Raw genomic sequence first — 12016 nt, forward strand, 5'->3', positions numbered from 1 at the left:
AAATGAAACATTAGGTGTGGACATGGTTGCTGTTAAGCTCCTTTTTGTTTCTTTGCCACATCTGATTGGCTGCCAACTTACGAGGCAGGGACACGATCTCGGCTGGCGGTTCTGATACAGATACGTTTTGGTTGTATGCTAATACCTGGAACTGGTTGAACTGATTGGAGAAGAGAGCGAATCATTCTTTGAAATGAAAGTCAACATCACGTGACACCTAAACTTACCTTTCTACTTAGTTTCTTTGTAAAATTATAAAACAAAATCTAAAAAATAGATTTATAAGTCTACATTTGTTTTAAATTGGCATTGGTTGGTTAAAAAATAAATACTTAACAGGGCCAAGATATATAAGATAAACTTTTTGTTCACCTGTTTACGTTGTTTACCTGATTTATTTGCTTCCATTTCATTTTAGTTCATTGTGATTGGCTTAACTGTGCCTGAATTTATGATTGCCTTAAGGACCTCTCCTCTCACACAATCAGTGGTACGCTGAGTTGTCCTTTGAGCAACGAGTGCAAAATAAATTCAGAACAATATGGAACTGAACAGATCGCTACCAGTGCTCAGTGCTTCCACAGATACCCGAGCTACTTCTTTGAGTCTGTGTCAGACCGATATCTGATCCAAATATGAAAGATTTTAAGCTCATTGGAAAAATGTTTTAAGTACAGTTTTTCAACAGAAGATGAAAATTAATTTAATGTGATGTTACACAGTCTAGTACATGTTTTAAGTGGCTGCTGTTTGGTTGATCTTTTATTGCAGTTATGCTTGTTTTCCTGTTTGGATTTCATTTCTTGACTTTTTTGGTGGGACTTTTGTGTTGAGTTCTGATTAATGAAATCTTGTCTCAAAGCTGTGATCAAGCACATCTACATACATTCACTCACTTCCACTTCATTAGGTACACTTATTGGTACTGAGCTGGACACCCTTTGTCTTGAGATCCATGTTGTTTATGCCAAATTCTAACCCGAATTTCTCAGTGTTGCAATAGAGTTCAAGACTCATCAGACCAAGCCTTACTATCTGCTCAAAACAATCTGTGCATTCGCCTCTGACATCAACAAGGCATTTTCTCCCAGAGAACTGCTGCTCACTGGATTATTTTCTGTTTCTCACACCATTCTCTGTGGGTTGTGGAGATGGTTGTGTGGGAGAATCTGTGCAGTTTCTGAAATGATAAGATTTTATCAGGTTGTCTTTACCACACTGGCTGAACTGGCTGAGTGTATAGTTGTCCTGTTTTTAGTGTGGACTTTTTTCAGTTTTGTGAGAAATGACATCGGCTACTTTATACAAGGTTTTACATTTGCTGCATATTTAAATGCTAGTTGTACATTGATGCCGGAACAAGGTAACAGGCATAGTGTGAATTAAGGCTGATGCTTGATATTGGCAGGTTATTCCTTCTTGCTGTTGTGCCCTCTGTGTGAAAGCCCCCCCCCCCTTTTTTTTTGTTATCTGAATTTTACATCTTTAAATCCTCACTACAAATACACATTATTATTATATAAATGCAACACAGTAATGCATATTTTTAACCACGTACACCTGCCACACCTTCTGAATCTGTTGCATTGCCCTCGATATTTGCATATCAGGAAATATGCTGTAAAGCAACAATGCTTTACAGCTTTACAGTGACATTTTTATATCCTGGAGAAATTGCACTACAAACCAACACAACAGAGCCATTTATATGTGACACACATGCGCACGAAGTTGCAAATATGGTTGTTTATGTTTGAACTAAGTGAAATGAGCTCACAGTTTCTGCTCAGGGTAAATTAGTCTGTAAAACTGGAGCTTCCTGTTTTGCTTACATTGGTATCATTCCATCACTCGATTGGGAAGATTAGCTAGAGTTGTCAGTGCAGCACAGTAGCTGGAGAGAAAAATCAAACAAAGAAAAACTACAGATAAAAGAAGATATTCCTTGTGCCATTTTCTCATTCATTGGTTTGTAGGGTAGATTTAATGTAAATCATGTACGCAGGTTTAAGCAGGGGTAAATACATTGTCTTGTATTGTTGTAATATTTCGTGTTTGTAAATATTTGCTTTCTTTCTGTGTCCGGTCAGCAAGGAGAACAAATCTGTGCATTTCTTACATGAATAAATGTAGGACTATAATTCTTAAATAAATTAAAGCATTATTTCACTTTGAAGCAATAGGTTTGATTAATGACTCAGTAATTGGGTAGGGAAGCTAAAAGTCTAAGGTAAATATAGCTTTGACTAAAACAGAAAGTGTAATTTTCAGATGCTCTGTTTCATGGGCTGATTTAACCGTATATTATTCCTATTGTATATCATAAGTGGGAAATATGTTCCCCCTTTTATTTATTTAGTCTGTGTGCTATATAGATGTGAAATTCTGGGTTAATACCAATGTTTTATAATACCAACATGGTGAATAGTCAGTGTCAGTGCAAATAATTGTTCTCTTTGTTTATTTAGCATTTCTTAGATTTTCTTTGGCATTTAAATTGTAACTATAAAAAAATAAGTGCACTGTTTTAAATTTTTTTTTTTTTTTTTTAATTTAGAAAATTGACATGATAACGTCAGCCAGTGACATCACTAACTGTAATCTTTTTGCTGACACGCAGACATCCGCCAACACTGGGCAGATATGGATGGCGCTACAGTTTGATAGCATGTCTGCACATCCTATTATGTTCATGTTATATCTCTTGAAAGCTTTGAGGAAATATATTTAAATGTGACGAAAACTCACTTGGACACAAGGCTGAATTGATTAGAATTTTGGTGGTCAGTGTTTAAGGTCATCTAACAAGATGGCTAACACATGTTTTTAAGTGCCAAATGAAAAGAATATACAGCCCTTGGCAGATTTGGGTTTATTTATTTATTTTTTAAAATTCCATAAAAGGCAATTGCAGCCATAGCTAGTAATTTAACATGTTGTGTTGTTGCTGGCTTGTGTAAAAGAAAGCTGTACATGCAAAGTTATTCACAGATGGATCCTTTAAAACAGTATCATAGAATTTGGTGGAATGTCGAAGTTATCCACATATCCAATAATATTTTAGCTTTAACTACTTCTAATATATATCTCTGAACATGACGTTTTTGTTTTTTTCCCCAATGTCCTTTTTTATATATTTATTAGCATACTACAAGAGAAAGGAACATTTTGTATTATGGATTGGATTTTTCAATACAAAAAATTTAAATTATGCCTAAATTTAAAAAGCGTGAATTAAAAATTAAAACTCACTTTCATTTGCCTCTTGTAAGGCATCTTAGAAGTGCCAAAAAGTACAATTACTTCATTCAAGAAGAATCCTGCTAACAACCAGTAATGCTAACTATGCACCTTGTACCAGCCTGTATGTTGTCGTATAGTGTGTGAGATACTGTGGTGTGAAGTCTCAACAGGTGAGTAAAAGTCTAATTATTCTGTATGTTTACATAATCTATCGATTGTTTCAGTCCGTTCTCAGCTTATGATCTTGACAATATGTAGGTTAGTCTTTTGAAATAATTTTCTAAAATCTAGCAAATGATAACAAATTTTAATCTTCAGGTAAAAGAGCTCCGGTTAACGTTTTAAGAATTATTATAGCTGGGTAAACAGTCAAAAACCCAAACGTATTTAAGTTACAACAGTTACATCTTAAATTTATTAAAAATGTATTAAAAGGTCCTTGAAGTCTTTAAATTGTTGGAACATGAAGTCGTCCTCTGGGAATGTGAAAAATGAGTTTTCTGGAAGCTGCTGACTTGCAAGAAATGCAAGTTGTCTTTTGTCTTGCATTGGCAGAAATATGGAGTAACAAAAACTTATGGCGGATGCTTTTGTAAAACGGATGACTGATTCCTGTTATGATGCAGGAAAAATAAAATGCAACATTAAATACATTTAATTGTCCCACCTAAGTTAATACTGGTTCACAACAAGCCCCTGTTGTACAGCTTAGAACAGAGGTTAGAATCACATTACAGTACATAAAACCAAAACAGTCCAAAAACAGTAAACAGCTGCACAGTGGAGACAGTAAAAAACATAAATAATAATAAGTGGTTAAAATGTGATCTTCCAGCAAATATGTTTTTATTTTCCTATTTAAAATAGTCTTTGTAGGTGATTTTTATATGACAGGGAATCTAGTGAAGTTTTAGTGCATGAATAAAAATGATTTCTGACTTTTAGTAGTATTTGTAATCAAATACAAACAGATTTTTTTATTTTTTTTTACTACACACACACAGAGAAGCCAGGCCAGTGCACTTAGTAGTTGGTGTTTTGAGTAGTGTATACACAAAGTACTTTTCATGGTTTAGTTGTGTTAGCAAGTATTAGCTGGCTCATTATAAAAAGCCAGAGGAACTGCTAAAATGCACATTCCCCCTCTGCATACCGTGCAGAAAAACATCTTAAGGCACACACTTGTTGACACAGAGGAAAAGGAATAAAGGAATAAAACATACACACAGGGACCATAGACCGTCCAGTTGACTGTGAAAGACTTTCTAAAGTAGATTGGTGGCAAACTAAGATGCTCATTTGCAACATTTAGGATTTTTGTTTTGTTAGAAGTATAGAAAGTGTCCTTGTTTTGTAACCTTTGGTTCTTGCATAACATCAGCTCTCAGAGTAGCATGAGTGAAATGTCTCACTATGGGACTTGCCTTTAAGGTAGATTATTTAGTTACTCATGTATTTAGTCACTGAGTTTTGATAACGCTGAATTTGAGAGCACCAAATCCATTTTAGATGAATTAGATTGATCTTGTGGATTTGTGCAGGTTCCTTCTTTATTATCCTGTCTTACCTGTTGTGTTGACTTCCTGTGTGGGTTTAACCTAAAAATACTTAGCATTTTTTGTGAAATGACTTCTGTGCCTCTGAAAGCATTTTGAGAGTATTTTGTCAGGCGCTATTGTAGGTGTTTGTGGTTTAATAAAGCAAGTATTGAAATCCCAGCCAATTAAAAGTTTACATTAAAAAAATGCATTTTTTTGTGTGTATGGCCCTAGAATTAATTGAAAGTGATTTCCATGCAGGAGGGGAGTTGATTTTAAGTGCTATCACCAGACAGAAACATATCTGTATAATTTTAAGTCTAATTTAGTCAAATACTTGGCCTAAAACAAAACTCAGCGCAATCATACATTTGTCATGAAGTAGTCATGCTCCAGGAATGTGTTAAATGGAGATATTAAAATATTCTTGTCGCATTGCAAAGCTTGACAATTGAATTAATGTCTGCACTCATGAGCCTGATTGTTTTTTTTTGTTTTTTTTTCCTAATCAAGAAATCTCTGTTTGCCGAGTATTCACTCACCCATTCTGAATTCTGCTGTTTAATCACTTCCATAGTCACAGGTGTATAAAATCAAGCACTTGAAGACGTAAAATCATAGTGCACAAAGGTCACCAACTTTCTGCAGTGTCAATAACTACAGACCTCCAAACTTCATGTGGCATTCAGATTATCTCAAGGACAGTCCGTAGAGAGCTTCATGGGGTGGGTTTCCATGGCTGTGCAGCTAAATCCAAGCCTTACATCACCTAGCGAAATGCAAATTATTGCATAGTGTTGTGTAAAACAGGCCACCACTGGACCCTATGGCAGTGGAGATGTGTTCTCTGGAGCGACAATTTACACCTCTCCACTAGACTAGATGAGTATGGGTTTGGCGGTTGCCAGGAAAACGGTACTTGTCTGATTGCATTGTGCCAAGTAAAGTTTGGGCAGGAATTTTGGTGTAGTATTGTGTTTTACAGCTTGACCCTTTACTTCCAGTGAAAGGAACTCTTAATATTCAGCATACCAAAACATTTTTGAGTATTTTATGGGAACATGTTCGGAATGGCCCTGTCCTGTTCCAACATAACTGTGCACCAGGACACAACACAACGTCCATATAGACATGGATGAGCGAGTTTGGTGTGGAAGAACTTGACTGGCCTCAACAGAGTCCTGACCTCTACACCTTTGGGATGAATTAGAGCGGAGACTGCAAGCTAGGCATTCTCGTCCAACATCAGTGGACGGGTAATCAGTAAATTTGATGGAATGGACTGAATTAAAGGTCTGCTATATTTTATACTTCACCCTCTGAAAGACTACTAGGAGTAACTCTTGAAGCTCTTTTCTGACCTGAGCAAATCATGTCGTATTTCAGGCCTACTTATAGTGTGCATTAGAAGTTAGTGAGGATGATCTCTGTTTATGCAACTACCCTTGGAAAAACGCAGAAACTATTGTATTTGGTGTTAAAAACATGTTTATTGATATTTACTGAGGTGTCAAAACAATTAAATTAACTCATTCACTGCCATTGACGTCTATAGCCGTCAATTGCAGTGCATGAGTCAATGGGTTTAACTCATTCACTGCCAATGGCTGGCAGTGAATGAGTTAAAGGGTACGGGCAGGCTTCAATGTTGTCTTCATGGGGGAAGTTTGCAGAAAACAATATTTAAAGTTTTTGCAGTCGTTTCAAAAAATAAATAAAACTTGGATGGAAGCATTAAAATTTCAAGACAGCAATCTTAATTTTGGCATAAATACGTATTTCTTTAGATTTCAGAAGGTCTTTTTGTGTAAATTAAATTTTTAATGTTCGTCTTGCTGTATTTCTGCAGGGAACATGCATGTGTCTCTGGCAGAAGCCTTGGAGGTTCGAGGAGGTCCTCTCCAGGAAGAGGAGGTCTGGGCAGTGCTGAGTCAGAGTGCAGAGAGCCTCCAAGAACTTTTTCACAAAGGTAGGTGAACATGGAATCAAAGGTAGAGGACTTATTCTGTCATCATCATGCATTACTATGCAATCATATCAGTTTGTAACTTAAGAAAAATTTAAACAACATATGACTCAGAGGAAGTGAGTCAGCAGACATTGCAGTCCCTGGGTGTTAAGACAAAATTTCATTGCACCTGATTACATAGGGCAGGACTGTGTCAAATAAACTGTCAACCACTGACTTTGTGCATTTCTACAGTCTGCATGACCCAGCTTGAGTTCAACTTCTAGTTTTTCTGATTGGTTTCATTTCCAGACAGTACTGGTAATGCTGTAATAACCCTCTCTTATCAGCGTAGCCTATAAATATTTAACATTAATTACAAGCAATCTATGCTCAAATACTCTTATACAGACATTTATTGTCTTGTGAGATAAACCTCTGAAGATATTAAGGACAGGAATGAAAAACTGATATTTGGAATATTTTTGAAAAAAGTAGTCTTGACATGGCATTGATGTACCAGTTATTTATGATATTCTCTTCTAATCAGAGATATTTGAGGAGAGACACAGAGTGTATCCTGGTTTAGTCTTTTCTTTCAGAAGTCCTGATGGAAGCATCTCTTCCCGTGGGAAGAACATTTGGGGCATGTCAACATACCTTTTAACCAGTTCTATCAGAGCTGACTTGTGACTCTATACATGCGGTTTCTGTCTCATGACCACTGAAATTGTGGTTGATTTATATAATAGTTCAAAAGGTGAACTAGCTAGGTGGTAAGACTTGTAGGAGAACAATGATATGAATGCACCATAATGGTGGCACGGTGGTTAGCACTGCTGCCGCACAGCACCCCCCGCGACCCTGAAAAGGATAAGTGGAAGCGAATGGATGGATGGATTGTGTAGTTGTGTTGCTATGCTGAGTATATTTTTAGTTGGATAGTTTTAGACTGCATAGAGAAGCTACAATTTAACTAGCAAATGTTGAAGCCAGCTGTTATATAGTTAAAAGCTATGTAAGACAGTTTATGACAGAGTGGATTAATATTAGTAACCATTTAACTTTAATATTTGTGTTGGATGTTCTCTTAGATGAAGTTGGCCATTTATGACTAGAAACACTTTAAACAAAGAGAAAACAATAGGTTTTTTTTTTTTTTTTTTTTTTGTAGTGTGTGCAGAAGGCATGACTTTAAAGATAAAAGCAGTTCAAAGTAGATTGGTACAGATTGGTACATTTTTTTTTTTTTTTTTTTTTTTGGTGAAGTGTGTTAGATATTTGCTTTTTGCACCAGATTTGTCATTGTCTTTGTGGTTAAAGGTAGGGTGAAGATTTTCCACCACTCTGAGTGTGCTAATGTGGTCAAACACCACTAGCACAGGTTTTTTTTTTGTTTTTTTTCTCTTGTGTAAACAGTAGTGGTTTGTATATTTGTATAAGAATGATTTGTTTGAATACGTGCTGGGTGAGTGTTTCTCATTTGTTGTAGGAATTTCTCTTCACGGTCCCATTTATATATTAGAGGAGTGCCTCAGAGATTTGGTCTGATATAACATGATAGCATAACACAGTTGCTGTCGATTTCTCTGCTGCACATCTCTGATGTGAGTCTCTCGTTCCACCACCGTGGATTGAGTTCTGGTGACTCAATCCACGGTGATAGATTAAGTCACCAGATCAGCCGTTCAGTAATACTAAAAATAGGCTGTGAGCACCAAATGATGCTCAGCTAATATGTAGGGGGGCATTTTTGTCTGACCTGAACTTCTCACTGGATATTTTCTCTTTCTTGAACATTTCTCTGTGAAGCATAGAGATGGCTGTGTGGGGAAAATCCCAGTAGATCAGCAGTTTCTGAAATCCTCAGACCATCCTGTGTGGCACCAACAAGCATGTAACATTCAGAGTCACTCACCTTTCTTACATATTCTGATGATCAGCTTGATCTCATGCGGGTCTTGACCATATCTGCATGCATAAATGCACCGAGTTACTGCCACGTGATTGGCTGATTACTACCCAAAATGTAACCAGTAATCTGCCATTTCCTTTTTTTTTATATAGGGCTAGGTGGTAACAAAATATAAATTATTATTTATTTTATTTTAGTCAAAGTACTACCTCCGACTGCAAAGTTGTGAGCTCAGCTGAGTAAGCAGTGTTTGTAGTACAGCTAAAGTCATGTTGCAAAGTACCCAATGGCCAAGTTTTTCGGATAAGTAATTGCAGATTTACACAGACATATAATGCATATCAGAGAAAGTAGTTTATACTCCAGTTAATTTTCATTAATTTTCTTTTACTACTATGTAAAACACTTCACTTTGAGATTTTATTTGAGTAAGAGTGACTTGAGGACCTGGGGCCTCTTTGGGGGAAAAAGTTAAGTGGTCAGTGTTCTTATTAAGAACACAAATTCAGTTTTCTATTAAAGAAGAAATAAATGAATGAGAGCACATGCTATCAATTTCAGTTCCTAGAAACAAAATTGGATTCAGAAAAAATCAGGATGGACACTCAGATGGCCAAGAAAATTCCAGTCGCTGTATCTTCAAAAGCAGTTCTTCTTCATCTCTGGACTCATTGTAGGAATGGTTAAGGGGAAAAAAGCTTGCACATGTGTGTTCAAAATATCAGCTACCATGAGTCTCATTTTGTAATGCTTGCTTGTCAAAAAAACATGCCAGCACTGATAAAAAGGCATTGTTTAGCTTAGAGGCATACGATTCTGATGAATTGGATAATTTGGTACCAGCTCTCAACTGGATAAGTTGCTTAGTTCTCATTCCTAGCTGAATGGGCTATAAATATAGCTGTTCAAAATTATTTCCTGTTCCTTAAGCTTAGTTAGCAATTCAAAAGGCTAAAAACGTACATTTGAAGATGGTAGGTTATGTGATGTTGCATTGCATGGTGTTCTGTTGGCTTGACAAGCACTATCCTTCTAGCATGATTTCTGCATATATCTGCAATGTATTAAAATTTGTCATGAAATGCATGTGCTCAGGCTGAGTCAGTCTGGTCAGCAAAAGCTTCGCATGGGATAGACTTACTACTAAACCAGTTACTTTTGAGTAAGATCTTGGTCACATGAGTTTTTAAACAGGAAACTTGTATTTACTTAGTAAAAACCAGCTTTGCCTCAAATCAAATTCCTGTGTTCGTCTCCCTGCTCCTCTCAGAGTTAACTATCAGTCAAAGAAAAGAATTTTGCAGCGCTGCTTAAACATTCCTTTGTGTATTTTTAAAACCTTCTCCCACCATCGCACTGGCTGTGGCTTTTTAGGAAAAGAGAATTACGCTGTGTGGCCATTCCTTTCTGCAACCATGCCCCAACAGTTATTTTCTTGCCGACTAAGAAAGCAACATGTGTTTTTGTTTACTTCAATAATCTTGAATTTCCATAAACGCCAAAGCCATAGCGAGAAACATCCACTGTGGTTGGATATGTGTACTGTCGCTGGATCCAGGCTGTAAATGCTTAGACAAAATTTGATGCTAGTATGAAGCTTAAAAACACAGATCTTGACTTTAACGCTGTCCTTGTGTGAATATGTGGGAATGGCTAAGAATTTATGTGAAGAAACTATGATTTATTTTTATTTTTTTCTGCTGTTCAACCGCGATGGCAAACTAATCATTGAAATGTTATTTCCATTTCCAGACCCTTCAGCCATGGGCTTCATTATATCTCCCTGGTCCCTCCTGCTGATGCCATCTGGCAACATCTCATTCACAGACGAGTATGTCACCCAGCAGGACTTAAGGGCCTTCACAGCACCAGAGGTCCTGAAGGGGAACTCCTTGACTTCTGTTTCTGACATAGAAAAGGTATAAACCATGATAATACACCACGTGGCGACAGCATCTGCCAAATTGTTTAGTCTACGTGTGTCTGTGCTCTAATCTTTTGTTGTTGCCCATATTTTTAAGTGAAATCTTGTGTTTAAACTAAACATTCATTTCGAACCATCACTTGGTGTCATCTAACCAGTCAGTGACTGTTGAGTACCCCTTGTTCTAAACATAGCCATGTTTACATTCGCTCTTTCTTACCAAGTCATGTCGGTTGTATCCTAACTAATGACATAGGTGCATTTTCTCCCTTAAATGGAGATTTTTTTCTTTTTCTTTTTTTTTGTCAGACATGCTTAACTTTTCTGCCTTTTGGTGGTTTGTTGGCACAAAACCATTAGTTTAATAGCCTGACACTGGCTAGAGAAATATGTGTCAACACCTGTGTGCTCATCGGGGGGTTTCCTGCACAAAGGAATTTTTTAATTATCTTTCCCAAAGATGTTTTAGCAGAATCCAAAAGAAAATCACCATGATTGTAAGAAAAATGTTTATAACTTGCTTTGTTTATCGGTTTAACGTACTCAAGCATGATGAATAATTGTTCATTAAATGGTTAGAAATGCTGTGGAAAGGTCACATTACTGTGAAAGGTTTACATGTACTTTGCGTCTTTACTAGCAGACAGATCTTCCTTACGTGCATAGCTGTGTGTCGTGCTTTCTTTTTCTGTTTCTTTAAGATCCTGCCTACGTCATTTTGCTGATGCTAGTCATTGTTTTCCTTAGCATCCAAAGTTTCAAAAGACACGCAAATGACATGCTCAATGGAAAACGAACAAATAAGGCGGAGCTATTTTTATTCTGTCTGTATTGTCGATCACAGTTTTTTTTGTCTTTGTTTTTTTTTTTTTTTAGATGTCTTGCGTTTTTAAAGTTTTGTACATTTTCTGTATTTAGTACATTTAGTCTGTTCTGCAACCTTTCGTGTTAAATGTTGGGTATAGATGATACTAATAGTCAGTGTATATGGTTAGAGCATTTCTTCACTGGAAAAGCAGAGACAGCATGTAGATGATTCAGATTTGAAGTTGTGAGCGATCACAGCACACCCACACCCCCTCATTTTAACTCTGCCTCTCTGGTGAAGAGCAAAAACCTTGCATGACTGGATTCCCGTCTCTGGCACAGACCCACAGACCTCAACATGGTTTTTTGCTGAGTCAGTTTTCCAACCCTGGGCCTGTCTCCCCAGCTCAGTTATTTCAGTGTAGAGAATATGATCTGTTTCCTTCATAATCATACTGCGGATAAACATACGTCATGTGCAAGTTTTCCTTTTGCTTTTTTGACATATAGAGGTCATATTGTCACTTTTAATCGACAACGTCTAAGGTTACACGTTTTCTGAAAGTGTTAGTGTTTCTTTAAATTTGTACTCTGTGATGTGTTCCTAAAAGACCTTGAAGGCAACGTTGCATTCTTTGGCA

The 12016-nt window shown here is 36.8% G+C and overlaps 1 protein-coding gene across 3 annotated transcripts in view; it reads left to right on the forward strand.

The window, feature by feature from the left end:
• ptpn13 (protein tyrosine phosphatase non-receptor type 13) overlaps positions 1 to 12016 on the forward strand; it is a 49748-nt gene that overhangs the window by 3589 nt on the left and 34143 nt on the right. For all 3 annotated transcript variants that reach the window (XM_005917344.3, XM_005917345.3, XM_005917346.3), the window contains exons 2-3: positions 6631 to 6750; positions 10397 to 10563. In XM_005917344.3, coding sequence (XP_005917406.1) covers positions 6636 to 6750; positions 10397 to 10563 — 282 coding nt within the window. In that variant the 5' untranslated portion in view covers positions 6631 to 6635. The remainder of the gene's footprint in view (positions 1 to 6630; positions 6751 to 10396; positions 10564 to 12016) is intronic.

The sequence above is a fragment of the Haplochromis burtoni genome, unplaced genomic scaffold (assembly GCF_018398535.1).
Source record: "Haplochromis burtoni strain Fernald_Lab_line unplaced genomic scaffold, NCSU_Asbu1 Contig_23, whole genome shotgun sequence".
NCBI classification, from domain to species: domain Eukaryota; kingdom Metazoa; phylum Chordata; class Actinopteri; order Cichliformes; family Cichlidae; genus Haplochromis; species Haplochromis burtoni.